The sequence below is a fragment of the Canis lupus genome, chromosome 15 (assembly GCF_003254725.2).
Source record: "Canis lupus dingo isolate Sandy chromosome 15, ASM325472v2, whole genome shotgun sequence".
Lineage (NCBI taxonomy): Eukaryota > Metazoa > Chordata > Mammalia > Carnivora > Canidae > Canis > Canis lupus.
Genome location: NC_064257.1, coordinates 39,434,284 through 39,449,514, shown reverse-complemented (window position 1 = coordinate 39,449,514; position 15,231 = coordinate 39,434,284). Strand labels below are relative to the sequence as shown.

Genomic DNA, 15,231 nt, shown 5'->3' with positions numbered 1-15,231 from the left:
CCTTGTTTTAGCAACATTTAAACATATTATATTTATATATTTAATGCCAAGAAAACAGTAAGCTGGATAAACTGAATAAAGCACAAAACTATTCCTACCTGATTGAGATTAAGATTATTTTCAATACTCAGGGGAATCAGATGAGGCAATACTTTTCCAGCCAACTGTTCTTTGGTGATTCCCAACTTCTTATGAGTAAAAGTACATTTGTAAATACCTGATAGAAAAGAATGAGACAAATTTTATAGTTCAATACCACATATTAATAGACATTAGGAAAATACTGTATCTACATGAAATCTCTTGATAATCAGTATAATTACAAACTTTTTCTTGCCAGTGCCTAGAATGAGAATGCTCTTACATATGGATCAGGATGATTTCAGCTTTATCACCAGTTTTGATTTAAACACCATGACATATTTATCATGAATTCTTTTGGCTTAAGAGCACATTTAATGTCAGCGTAACACCAAAAGCCTTAATGCAGCAGCAAGGTTACAGAATGACCCTCTATACTGAAAATATCTGAATATATATGTTCAGACTTGTCACTCAAACTTGAGACCTCTACTTCACAAGTGTGTGAGTGTAGGTCTTAAAGCTTCATTTGCTTAACTAATTGGACTTAACATATTTGAAACTTTAATAATTTAATTCACCTCCACCTGATCCTTCCCTATAGTAATTTACTCAAATTTCAAGACTCTGCTTATTACCCCTATTCCACAAAGCCTTCATTTGGTAAACTGAGCACATTTGTTTCTCATTTGGTGACTGTTGTGTTCTGTGTATAATCCATATCCTTAGAACATACCATATCCTGTCACTTTCCTGTTAATGTATACTTCATTTATATACTCAAAGAGTAACTTTATTGAACACCTACTAAATGCTCATTTACTAGGCACTTATTTGCTATGCTCATTACTTTTCCCTTCCCATTTTCTCAGTGAATTCTCATAAGACTCCCATAATGATGCATTTTCATCTTCATCTGACAGATGAAGCAACTTTTCAAAGTCATTCTAGGAACGGACACAGCCAGGACTGGAGCTAGGGCTCTTTCTGCTATGCCAAACTCCTTTTCAAGAAGACTAATTTCTTTGAGCCTAAAAATTTCATACCATATCCCATGTCTACAGAGGTCCACAATAAATTATTTGCTGACCATTCCTACAAATATTTACTGAGGACTTTCTATAGGCATTATAGTAGGTGTTAAAAATACACAGCTGAGTAATTTGGTTTTTCTTCAAAATTAACAAACTTTAAATTTAGTAAAAAGTAAACTTGTTAATGTTTTATGATTCTACAATTATGTCTGTTTCCAGGAGTATAGCAGAACCTCAGCATTTCCAGACTAGACCATCAAAGCTTTAACTAATAAACAATTTTAGAGTTTCTTGACAAAGTAATTTGTAATTATGCTGATAGGATAGAAATGCTGTAAGGCTGATATGCTTTATCAGCACATCACTCAGTTGTGAAACATACTGGTTAAGATCTGAACATATACAAATTAAAAACCAGCTCTACCACTTATCAGTTGTGTTTTCTTGGATAACTAACTTAAACTCTGGGCCTCAATTTCCTTACTGTAAAGCAGAAATAATAGTACCTCTCTGACTGGAATTTGGAGGGGATAAAATGAGATAATGCAGAGAAAATAGTATAGTACTTTTTACAAAATGGGTACCAAATAACCAACAAGTATTACTATTAAGACTGGTATCAGCATTTCAAGCAGCTTAGTTTGCCTCTCTTATTTGGTATCATTTTACAGGGAAAACTACATGTGATCATGATTATTTGTGAAGCTAGGATTCCCAAATGTCTAATTCTTTTGTAAATGTCAAGGAAGGTTCTACAGTTTTTGCTAAAATTAACACAAAGAAGTTATATCACAGTATTTATCCCATCATTCTTCAATTACTAAATGCCATATACTTGAGAAAATGATACCAAAGGTTTTGTAATTTGGAAAATTCACTTGCATGACTATAAAACAAAAAAGTAGCATCAAATGACATTAAGTTTTCAGCTACCTAAAATTCCCATGAGGACTGCAGGTTCCTTGGATGGAATCTGTTGTAAGAAGGGCAGGATATCATCAAGTACAAACCACTTATCCAAGTATTCCAAAATCTTTCCTAAGCACACTAATGAATTTACACGAACCTATTAAAAGAGGTAAATTGCATTAGTCATTTAAAGTCTTTACAATCTAGAACAAAATGTTAAACTATAAATTTAATCTTCATATGTAAATATATATGTTAAAATTTCAATAAAAGTAGGTTTTAAAGCTTTCGTCCTTTATTAACATAAGAAATCCACATATTTATTAACTCCCCTGGACTTGTTTCAGAATTTATTATTGCTTTACCAGGACACTGGTACTAGTTAGCTAAGGGATGACTTCAATTTTGTATCCTTTTAAATGAAGTGATTAGGATTAGAGAAGCTTTACTATACATGTATTTACTAACAATATTTCTTTGGGGATATCTGAATTATTAAAAGGGCTACATTCTCCTACCAAGTGACCAATTTTACTAGGCTTCAAGTAGTTTATTTATAACTCAGATTTAATTCATTCTTAAATATTTCAACATGTGAAAACTATATTTTACCCTACATAAAGTTTTCTATTTCTAAATATATCTTTAACACAGATACTTAAGAGCTCTTTTATCAAAATTCTATATATTCACTTGACAATTTTGATAAATGCTTCACACCCTATTTTTTTAGCTTGAATATGTTAAGATAAAATACTTAGAGAAAAAAGACAAAGCAAAAAACACACCACACTGTTAAATATAAAAAACTGATGGTTGCCAAAGGTGGGTGGGGGACTGGAGGCTGGGTGAAATAAAGGGGATCAAGAGTATATTTATCGTGATGAGCACTGAGGAACGTTTAGAATTGTTCAATTATTGTATTATACATTTGAAACTAATCTAACACTGTACGTCAATTATATTTCAATTTTTTAAAACTAGTATCTTGAGTCAGGATCCTATCACTTAAATTTCAATTTCCAAAAACAAACAAACAAAAAAAACCCCACAAAACTAAGAAAAGCAGAAAATAATTTAGTTGGTTAAAAACAAAAGCGTATCTACAAGAAAGATGGTAAAATTTTTTGAAAAAGTATAACTGTTTTCTGAAATTCAAACATAAGGGATATTACAAATTCAAAAAGATTTCTAATTAGAATTCTAATTAGAATTCTAATTCTAACAAATTGATTTGTTCTTAGAATCAGTGTTATAAAAGGATTTGCTACATTCTTTATGTGTGTGTGTATGTGTGTCAAGTTAGACATACTAGTTTAATTTATTTTTTTATTTTATTTATTTTTTTTAATTTTTTTTTAATTTATTTATGATAGGCACACAGTGAGAGAGAGAGAGAGGCAGAGAGACATAGGCAGAGGGAGAAGCAGGCTCCATGCACCGGGAGCCCGACGTAGGATTTGTTTGTTTGTTTGTTTGGATTTTTTTTTAATTTTTATTTACTTATGATAGTCACAGAGAGAGAGAGAGACGGGCAGAGACACAGGCAGAGGGAGAAGCAGGCTCCATGCAGGGAGCCTGACGTGGGATTCGATCCTGGGTCTCAAGGATCGCACCCTGGGCCAAAGGCAGGCGCCAAACCGCTGCGCCACCCAGGGATCCCAATTTTTTATTTTTAATATAAAATATTAGTCATGTAAATCATGAAGAAATAGAACTCTTGGAGCATTTTACCTACCTCTGTGTAGAATTTATTTTTCTTTTCTTTCAGGAAACAGTATTAAAATACAATTCTAACTTATAACGCATGTTTCACTAATTTCCCAGTTAGAAATTTTTAACCTTAGAGATCTATGTCTATGAATGCAATTCACAACTCACAGTTGTCCCTCTGAAAATAGGAGCACTATACATGATATAAAAAATGCAAACCCACTCCAGGGTTACTGCTCTAAATAAATACATTCAGTGTAACTCTTTGTAATCATGTCTTTAATGGCTCAGTTGGCATCTTAAAAAGACATCCCCAGGCATCAATTCAGATCAGTTAAGTATCAGTGCTTCCCACTCGTTCTGCATAAATACTTAGAACTGAAATAGAACATGTACTTTGACATAAGTATGCTAAAATAAATCTATGCCACCATAAAATACAGTACGACTTATGGGGTTTTTTTAAGATTTTATTTTTTATTTTATTTTATTTTATTTTTATTTTTATTTTTTTTGAAATGTTATTTATTTATTCATAGAGACAGAGAGAGAGAAGCAGAGACACAGGCAGAGGGAGAAGCAGGCTCCATGCAGGGAGCCCGATGCGGGACTTGATCCGGTGACCCCAGGATCACACCCTAGACTGCAGGTGGTGCTAAACCGCTGCGCCACCAGGGCTGCCCTATTTTTTATTTTATTTTAAGTCATCTCTATAACCAACATGGAGCTTGAACTTAAAACTTCAAAATCACGAGTCACATGCCCTACTGACCAAGTCAGCCAGGTGCCTACAGATTTTTAAAGGGCATTTTGAAAATGAAATTTTAAGCTGTATTGTATTACCATCTATTTCAAAAATTCAATCATAAAATTTAGAAAATTTTAGGGAAGAGAACTGAATTTCAAATACTTTTAACTTTTATGAAGAAAAAGACTCAGAGGGCTAGAGTAACTTGCCCAATGCCACAGGTCAGTTAGTAGCAGAGTCAGAATAAGAACTCGGATTTCCTTTTGTTTTTTTTTTAAGATTTTATTTATTTATTCATGATAGACAGAGAGAGAGAGAGAGAGAGAGAGGCAGAGACACAAGCAGAGGGAGAAGTAGGCTCCATGTCGGAAGGCTGACATGAGACTAGATCCCGGGACTCCAGGATCATGCCCTCGGCCAAAGGCAGGCGCTGAACCACTGAGCCACCCAGGGATCCCCAGGAGCTCAGGTTTCTTGACTTCATTTCACACTTGTTCATTTTGGTAAACAATGTTATTTTTTCCTATTTTGGTGTTGTTTTCCATCTCAGAACCTTTATACAACCCCACCACCACCACCCTACCCAAAAAAGAAACCCATGAACTAAAATAGATTAGATCATTATAAGGTAAAATGCCATTTAAATTGCTTTTGTCTTAAAAATAAATAAATAAATAAATAAATAAATAAATAAATAAATAAATAAATAGCTTTTGTCTTAAGTTAAAGCTTAAGCCACAAATGCTTATATTTAAATTTTCATTGCACCTAAGATAGAAGAGATCTCTAAAGAACTGTATTTGCAAAATGCAAATTTAATAACATGACCATTATCAAACATCAATACAAAGAACTGATCAGATGAACAAAGGACATTTCTTCCTCTTTTCCAAAACTACTATTTGAAGGGAATGTTCAATGTTACCTCTAATAAAGAATTATCTGTGGATAAATTCTTATGATCTACTGTCAGAGAAAAGGCTGGGAATATATATTCTTCCCAATATGAGATAATGAGAGCTGTTACTTATTGTTATTTACTACTTCCCTGACTACCAACTATTAACTCTCAAAATTAAAAAAAAAAAAAAAAACTCTCAAAATTCTATATTCAAAGGAGTCATCTGCCTTTGACCTAGATTTTTGAGCACAAGTATTTCCCCCCACTTGTATGCTTATTAATGTATTGCTTTACTGTACCCTTATTTTTTCTAAAGTAGGCAAGTAAGGTGGTAGATAAAAAGTACAGAAATAGATGACTAAAAATAAAGACAATTTATAAAAAGAAGCTGTTCAAAAAGTTTTTAGGCTTATACACCAAGTTAAACTCTCATGATTATTTTAAAACTACCAACAAAATAAATTATGAATTAAAGCAGAAAAGTATTAAGAAAGAAAAATTACTCAAATTTTCTATTGGAGAACTCAAAGTTAAGGGATGGGAGGTCAGGGATGCAATATTGCAAAATTATGTATCAGGGAAAACTACAGTCACTGCTCGCTTTTATAGTACTATATAAAGGTTATCTACAGCTAAGATGAAATATATATATATATATACAAACTATAAAAGGGTTATTTAGCAATAAGAAAATAATTTAAAACAATAAGAAGTTAAAGAAAAGCAAAAATTAAAATGCAATTACTTACAGCAAGAGAAGACGTTTGCAGACATGCATTTTTAATTCTTGGAATCAAAGCATTTTTCATGGATGGGTAGTCTATAAGATTCGCAAAGGTTGGAATGATGTTTAAACAGAGTTCCTGTTAAGAAAATACACCAACTCAATCTTAAGGAAAGATTCTCTTCACCTTTTCTCTCACATATTAAAAAACATTTTGTATTTGCAAGGCTAATTTAATTTGTCACATAGTTTGAAATAAACTTTCATGTACATTATATCATTTACTCCTTTCAATAACTATTTGAAAGAACAGTTATCATTAGTTTTCAACTTTACATATGAGGAAACAGACTCAAAAGACCATCCTCAAAATCATGCAAGGTCATATAAGCTAGCATATGGTAACAACATTTCCTTGGTCGCGTTCCTAATTTCTTTCCCTGATAACACACCTCATCATTTATTATTTAAAAATGGGAACACCTAAGTTTTGCTATCTTTGAGGGACTAGCAAGTACACATGACGGACAATGAAGTACAATGTGACATAAAACTATTCCTCTTAAATAAGGGATTTCCTAGCTGTTAACATATATCCTTATGACAGAATATAATACAAACATTTTCTTTAATATATTTTAAAAGATAATTTAATTATACTGGGGGGAAATGCAATAAGATACTATTATATAACCCCGATTTTGAAAATGTGTATGTACATGTGTCTGTCTATAGGCTTAGGGAGAAAGACTCAAGGATAGATCTGGAAATGTTAACTCTGGACATCTGGAAATGTTAACTCTGGACATCTCTGAGAGAGGATTTTTCTTTTCTTCTTCTTCTTTTTATTTATTTATTTATTTATTTATTTATTTATTTATTTATTTATTTATGATAGTCACACAGAGAGAGAGAGAGAGGCAGAGACACAGGCAGAGGGAGAAGCAGGCTCCATGCACCGGGAGCCCAACATGGGATTCGATCCTGGATCTCCAGGATCATGCCCTAGGCCAAAGGCAGGTGCTAAACCGCTGTACCACCCAGGGTTCCTGGATTTTGATTTTCTTTATATTTTTACATACTTCCAAATTCTGAAACTTAAGCAAGTATAAGTCACAGAAACAGGAAAAGGTTATTTACAACATTGTTAGCCAATGCTGGCCCTAATGTAAATGACTGTAACTGGGAACTCTGAATAAGAAGCTAAGAGGAAAAGAGGGGGGGACTAGAGGAAGGGGGACTAAATGTGGCATAAATATGTATCAGGGAAAGAGCTGGACAAACTTTGGTATGCTTAAAGACATTCATTTGTCGTTAGCAGAAAGAAATGAATTAACTACTAAGAATTTGTTATCAAAACAATGGCCACATATTTTATTTGCTTTATTCTCAGATTTCCAAGAGGCAGATATAAGAGTTATATATTTATATCCACTTAGAGCCACAATAAATAAGTGGGTGACATAACTTGAGGATAAGAAGTACAAGCTACAATCACACAGGACCATTTTCCACAGATGGGAGAGAATACGCAAGGATGAATAGTTCATGAGACACTGTGCTCCTGTTACCAGAGGCTGTGTCTGTAGGGAAGGTCAGCCTTTAATTCAAGACAGTGGGCATGCATGTGCATTGTACTGTATAATCTAGCAGTAGGTTAAAAAGAGGCAAATCTTAAATTATGTCTAAATCATTTAGCTAAAGGACGGGAGGAAGAGCTCTTCCGAGGAAATACAATCAAGAACCTATGAAGGAGACTGAAAGAAATCAAACTCAAGGAAGTCATCTGCTCATTCTCAGTATTCTCTGTCTCGTAGTATATACTTTATAACTGATGGTGGAGAGAGGAGAATAAACACAGCTTCTGTCTTTAATTTTAAAGGTAAAAATGTTTTAAATTGGTTCACATATATTATTCCTGTTCATGCCTCTAAGCATCCTAACTTTGGTAAACCATCTCTACTTTCCCAAATACTTTTCTAAACTCTTTAGCCTCTTAAATATTTTTAATCAAATTTCACTTTATAAATATCACCCCAAAAATGAATTTCAGAAGTTACTTTCTAGTCTTCTACTTGCATGAAACTTGAAAAGATGTTTCTTACTCTTGCTCTAGGATTCTCCCAAAGCTTATTAGTCTTTTTTTATCAGACTCCACCGAGCAATGCTGATACTAATTAGCTGGATTGGTGACTGAAGACTTATATTGAATGATACAAGAAATGCTGGTTTGGAAAATTCAGCGAAGTTGCACAGGTTAATCTGGATTAAATATTAACTATTTTAATAAATACTTATTGGCCAATACTGATTGGCTAAATGAATCCCCTTAGGAAGAAAAATGGGCTTTCATGCCTTTTCTCTCTTTCTTAATTTCACTGACTATAATTTCACTGACTAATTTCACAGGTTGGTGACCAAGGCCTGTGGGGAAAGTTTTAGGAAGCAATAATTCACAACTCCTTTGGAAAGAGCTAAAATGTAGAAATAAGTACACCTTCCCTAATCCTCTCACGTCAAAAGCATAACCTTATACGGACAAAATTTAACATCAATTTCACAACTTTGAACAAAAGAACTTAGACAAAGACTGAAATGAGTCAAAAAAGTGACCTTATACATGTGGTATTAGTTTCACTTCACTTATTCTTAAGTAATCTCTTCACCCAACATGGAGCTCAAACTCACAACTCTGTGATCAAGAATCACATGCTCTAATGATTGAGCTAGCTGGGTGCCCCTGATACTAGGTTCATATTAGTAAAAAAAAAAAAAAAAAAAAAAAAGGCTTTGGTCAATAGCTTTTAAAAATTAAAATTCTGCTTTTCTTTACTAGGATTTCTATACTGGCAAAGAAACTTTAAATATAAAACCATTTATGCAGTGAGATGTTCTTAAAATAAGTACTTATCTTCCAAAGTAAAAAGAAAAATCGAAAAAATTAAACTTTAACAGTGATCCAAAATTATTTACCATATAGCCTTACAGAACCAAACTAACTTTTAAGCAAAGCCAAAGGACTAAAAGTTTTGGCAAAGTACACAACAGTTTAACATCACCTTTGTCACAAAGCATGACTACAAATGTACATTAGGAATAGTCACACTAAATTACTGTCTGGTTTTCTATCTACCTGCTACACAATTAACTTCAGTATAGAAGGAACACTTAGAAGACTGAGTTATCAAAGCATGAAAGAAAATTATAATTATGGGAGTACCTACTTAATGTTTTCATAAAAAAAGGCACATGTATCTTTGACATTTTCATTCCTATGTTAGTTAACCATTTAGGAAGAAGATACACTGATCCAAACTATAATAAATCAAATCTTCCAGAATACAACATTTTTGATAAATGAAAGTAATGAATAATTTTACCTCATTAATACAGGTATTTGTCAATTGATTCTTTAAATTAATTGGGAGCAGATACAGTAGTAGATACTAAGTATACTTTAGTTAACAGTAAACCATCCAATTCAATGGATTCATATATATCACTATTGAGTTTCATGTAAAGGATTTTACAAATCAAACCCAAGACATACTTCTTTCTTTTGCCTTAAAAATAAAAAATTTTTTAAAAATCAAAATCATTATTAAAGAAAAAAATCAAATATTATACCTGAATTTGAATGGAAGGAGCCTCTAGTGCTCTGTAAACCATTGGTAGGACACTGTTCTTAATCTCATCAGGAGGAGTTTTGGTTAGTAGCAAATCCATTTTTTGTAAGAAAATTAACAAAATCTGTGTAAAAAAGGGGAACAATGTATTAAAGTCTAGAATTTATAAGATTTCACATATGATAAAATTTAAAGTATTTTCAGAAGAGTTAGTTTTATATCTTGACACTCACCATGTTGCTAGCCTGAAGGCATGGAAGACAAAAACATACAAATCAAGTTTCTTACATATTCAGAAGCACAATATTTAACCTCTGCTCTCAGTTTAAACATTTAAATGAAGACTAATTTCCTAACTCTCATGTATCTTCAGTAATACGTCACATACTCATAACTACCACTATCTGGAAATCTACTGAATTAAAAAAAGGAAAAAAAAGAAAGCCTGAGAACAACAAAGTCAGGTATCCCAAAGTAGTAAATTTACTTGGCTTCTAAGATTAAGAGTAGAAGAAAAGGTACAGAAATGAAAGGGACTGTCATGAAAAATTCTAGAAGGAAACAGTTTTTGTTCCAGATCACTTGTTTTCTCACCTAGCTGCCACCCATACCTATATTATAAGGAACAAACTGTCCCTTTTATTCATGCAGAATACTGAGTGAACATGTGGCTGCACGCACCACTTTCCTTCCTAATGTCCTGACAGGTTTGGGGAATTCTGCTTCAAAGCCTACAGTTCCCTCACTGCCCCTTCTTAGCCATAGGAACTCTTGCCTTACTAGCACAGACTTCCTTCTCTCCCCCTCCTTTCAAAGGAAGGGCCATAAAAAACTTGTCATAGAACCATTAAACCAAGTAGTTGATGGTTTACTAATAAGCTCCTGCCATGCAGTGGCAAAAACATGTAATAATATTTACTATATACCTAGAAATTTCATTTAATCTCAACAACACTTTTGCTTTAGAAATGAGCAAAGAGAGGCTTTAAGAGAGTAATGATTTGTCCAAGTCATACTTCTAGTAAGGATGAAGAAGACCAGATTCAAACACAGGTGTGTGACTCTACTGGTTGTAAATACAAGACTACCTTGAATCTGACAAATAAATATTACAGTAGAGTCTACATCAGAGACTAATTACATTTTCACTTACAGTACACACATATAATACACATATTACTTCCACGGTGCTGTAAGCATTTTTCTTCTTCTGGTGAAACTTACTTGTTACCAGTAAAATAAAGAGAAACAACTGGCATAATAAACTATCTACAAATTAAAGACCCTAAATAACAAAACAAAACAAAACAAAAAAGCAAATACTTAAAAGTGCAGCAGAAAAATAACATCTCTTTTCCCAAACCTATAACTTTTAATAAGGCCAATAAGAAGAGTATAACATCTCATTACAATTTATTTTCTGAGATGGTAAGTTATGGAGAGCTATAGACATTTACTTGTAAAGTTTAATTATAATTTTAACAATGGTTCACTTCAAACACACACAAAATTGCTTCTGACTAATGGAAAAGAAAGTCTCTTATACTTACCACATTTTTTAAGAAGTCGCATACCCATTCCTTCCGTTTTCAATGATAGTCATCATTGACTAATATCATTAAATAATAGGAAAGAGTACCTATACACATACCTGGATTGGCTCCTGCTGTTTAAAGACAGGACCAAGTTCAGGTAGAATTAATTTGACATATTCTTCTTTGGTGCATTCTTCGGCAATCAGTAGAACATTGGGCAAAACAAAAGGTACCATGTCAGGGTTTACAAATTCTGAAGTCAAACAAGGCAAAATTCTCTGCACAATGACACGCTGAAAGGCAAAAATGTTTTCATAAAACTAAATTTAACTTCAGGTCTTTAGTATTAATATTGAAGTTACAGTCTAAAATCTCTAATCCCTAAAAATAATATAATAATAATAATAATAATAATAATAATAATAATAAATAAAATAAAATCTCCAATCCCTTTGGGGAAGATAACCATATGATTTACGGTTGAAACTAGGACATTTTGGAAGTAAATTGGGGTGCTCCTGCTAACTATGTCAGGACAAAAGAAATAACTTGGGAATGTTACAGATAGAGGGAGACATATGGTCACCATTCCTTTAGGAAATCTTCCCTCATTAGTCTTTATTAACATGTTTTCTCCTCTTCATTACTCATGATTCATAACACACAACTTAAACACTGTTCTGTACTGTTAATTGTTTCACGCATGTTAAGTCCATCTAACAAATACTCTAGAGCTTTGAGAGTGAGAACAGTGTTTTAGGTTTCCTCTTTATTCTCCATAGCATCTAAATGAAGGGCTAGACAAACAGTGCATAATCAATGAGTATCTGACAGATCAAAGACTGGAAATATTTTTGTAGACAGGAATATCACCAGTATTCTGATCACTGATTTCTAATGCCTTCACCAACATTTTTTATATTATATTACACTCATGATTTAATAAACCTGAGAGGGCAGTTAAAGGAATTGGAGGGCAGCCCCAGTGGCGCAGTGGTTTAGTGCCGCCTACAGCCCAGGGTGTGATCCTGGAGACCCTGGATCGAGTCCCATGTCAGGCTCTTTGCATAGTGCCTGCTTCTCTCTCTGCCTGTGTCTCTGCCCCCGCCCCCCTGTGTGTCTCTATGAATAAATAAATAAAGTCTTTACAAAAATAAATCAATAAATAAATAAAAATAAAGGAATTGGAGAAGCTAGTATCAATACAGAAGTATCCCCTTAATTGCTGGTGAAGCAATAATCTCCACAATGACAGCTTATGGACTTCTCTCCTGATATTTAGTGTCCAAGTGCTACCTTTGCATAGGTAGTATTCTAATTCTTTTTATCTATGTGATTTTTTAAATTATTTTTGGACCCTGTCAAAAAGGTCCACTAAATTTTCAGCTTCAGTCTGTAGCCTTCTATAGTCATTAATGCACCTAAAGCAAAAGTTACATTTATTTCTTCTGCAAGAGTTATTATATAGTAAACATAATCTTGACTATAATTAAAAAAAAAAAAGTTCAACAACAAACCTTGGGCATTTTTGGTAGAACTTTTGGGAGTCCTTTGAAAAACTGTGATTTCTGAAGATTATCTCTTTGGAATAAGGTATCAAAATACTGCAGCGTTACTGCACCAACATCATCGAAGAAAGGAATCTAAAAACAGGGAAATAAAATTATTTTGATAAATATTAAAGTACTTCTCATACGTGAAACTGCCATAATATAGTGAAAAAATATTCAGATACATTTAGCAAAATACTAATGACCATTTAATAATTCTTATTACAAAAATCAAAATAAGGAAGTAATAACCAAATTTATTTTCAAATTCAAACTTTCAAGTCAGTATCTATGAGCTGGCTAGGCAGTAACATTTTACCTAACTAGTAGATATTGAAAGATTAATTATCTTGAAAGCATAAAGAATACCATTTATCTATTAAAATCCACACTTACATGAGTAAATTAGAAGGCTATGCATTCATGTGTCCAGAATTTCTATACCTACATGACTATTAGACCTCTGATTATTTGAAATCTTAATTTTATATCAGAGCAATTACATACATAAACTAACTGTTTAAGATGAAAATAAGTTAAATATTTAACACATTCAAGGATACTCATGTTATTTGGGGACTCTACCTGACTAAATCTTGCTTTAGAAACCCTTAATCTACTTTTAACTCGTTGTCCCTCCACCTAAGGCAGAAATTCATGTGTACTCACCTTTGTCATTTGATCTGCATCTGGTCTTACAGTTGGAGTTACATTTAACAGCAGTTTTACATGCTCACGGACTTCCTCAGGTATATTTGAAAGTGAACTAGATCCTAAACGACTCAACTATTTAAAAGAGTGATAATATTAAATGTGAATATAAAATATTCAAAAAGATAATGCATTTATAGTCAATAGTCTATTTTAAAAAGTCTTTTTTGAAATTTACTCAAAAATATGTTAGAATGAACAAACCGCTAATTCAACTGTAGCAAGATAATTAAAATACTAACCTTCAATACCTGAAATTGTTTCTATTACTGAAACAAAATGCCCAGCATTTTAGATCATAGTTCAGTATTCACTCTAGTAAATAAATGCCACAATTAAAGTTGTGATCACAAATTTCAGTCCTCATTATTTACAGAATTACTTTTGTTAAGTTGATTTTATGCAAACTTAAAATATAAGATATCTCATTTTAGAGAATTTTCTGAACACTTTTTTAAAACTCAAAGAAACACTTAAACATTTTTAATGCAAGCAAATATTTACATATAAGGCAAATTACCTGATCCAACTGCCTACTAAAACTCTTGTAAATATCTTGCTTGTTAACTTCAAATATAGGTTTTCCTTTATTAAATACAGCATACATGACAGTTCCTAGTGAGTACATATCACTGGCTGTTTCACAGCTCACTGAAAGTATGTATTCAGGAGCCAAATATTCAGGATTTGGAAGACACAATGATGGTAAATTTGGGTCCCATTCTTTACAAGGAAACTTAGGCTACAAAAAGACAGAAAAGGGATTATATAGACTACATATCTCAAATTAAAACAAAAAACCACTATCAAACAAACAGTAGCAACCTAGTTTTAAATTTGTACTCAGTCATGCAAGTAAAAATATCACCACCAAAAAAAAAAAAAAAAAAAAAATCACCACCACCTTCAATCCTGAAATTCTCAAATTCTCAAATCTGGAAAGGACACTAAACAGACTGAGAGATATGAATAAGAACTCTTGCAACCTGGGTGCCTGGGTGGCTCAGTCCATTGAGCGTCCAGCTCTTGATTTTGGCTCAGGATTTCAGGGTTGTGAGATCGAGCCCCACAATGGACTCCATCCTGACCCCAGGGCCTGCTTGGGATTCTCTCTCCTTTTACCCCTGCCCCTCTGATTGCTCCCCCCGCCTCAAAATAAATAAATATTTAAAAAAAAAAGAACTCTTGTAACCATCAGATTATTGGGGGTCTCCTCCAGCAGACAAATTATCACTACAAGATGCAGTAAGAATATGAAAAGGTATAACCTATGTCCTACGATACACAGGCTTCAACTTTTATGGACTCAGGTTATTATTTGGAACTTTATTCTTTCACTATCTAGCTGTGTGATTTAGTTAACAGGTTCAAAAGGTTGTTGTAAGATTAAATGAATGCATGGGAAGAAAATGGACCTACAGTGTCTGACCCACAGTACATACTCAACCAATACTAATTCTTTCTGCTTCCCTTAAAAGTGTTTACTTGCTAGAGATGCACAATGTTTGTTAGTGTATTTGACATCCTCAGGAAAAAAACCTACTTAACCTGATAGTTCTCAAATTTGTTTACTTCATGTGGAGGTTCCTCAAAGAGTTAAAAATAGATCTGCCCTACGACCCAGCAATTGCACTGCTGGGGATTTACCCCAAAGATACAGATGCAGTGAAAGACCAAGACACCTGCACCCTGATGTTTA

At 33.1% G+C, this 15,231-nt stretch overlaps 1 protein-coding gene across 4 annotated transcripts in view; it reads right to left on the bottom strand.

Moving 5' to 3' along the window:
- SCYL2 (SCY1 like pseudokinase 2) overlaps positions 1 to 15,231 on the bottom strand; it is a 63,252-nt gene that overhangs the window by 12,626 nt on the left and 35,395 nt on the right. For all 4 annotated transcript variants that reach the window (XM_025438719.3, XM_035699350.2, XM_035699346.2 and 1 more), the window contains 8 exons: positions 14,053 to 14,274; positions 13,491 to 13,607; positions 12,789 to 12,914; positions 11,388 to 11,564; positions 9,738 to 9,860; positions 6,136 to 6,249; positions 2,049 to 2,181; positions 99 to 217 (listed from right to left, as the gene is read on the bottom strand). In XM_025438719.3, the coding sequence (XP_025294504.1) occupies positions 99 to 217; positions 2,049 to 2,181; positions 6,136 to 6,249; positions 9,738 to 9,860; positions 11,388 to 11,564; positions 12,789 to 12,914; positions 13,491 to 13,607; positions 14,053 to 14,274 (1,131 nt within the window). The remainder of the gene's footprint in view (positions 1 to 98; positions 218 to 2,048; positions 2,182 to 6,135; positions 6,250 to 9,737; positions 9,861 to 11,387; positions 11,565 to 12,788; positions 12,915 to 13,490; positions 13,608 to 14,052; positions 14,275 to 15,231) is intronic.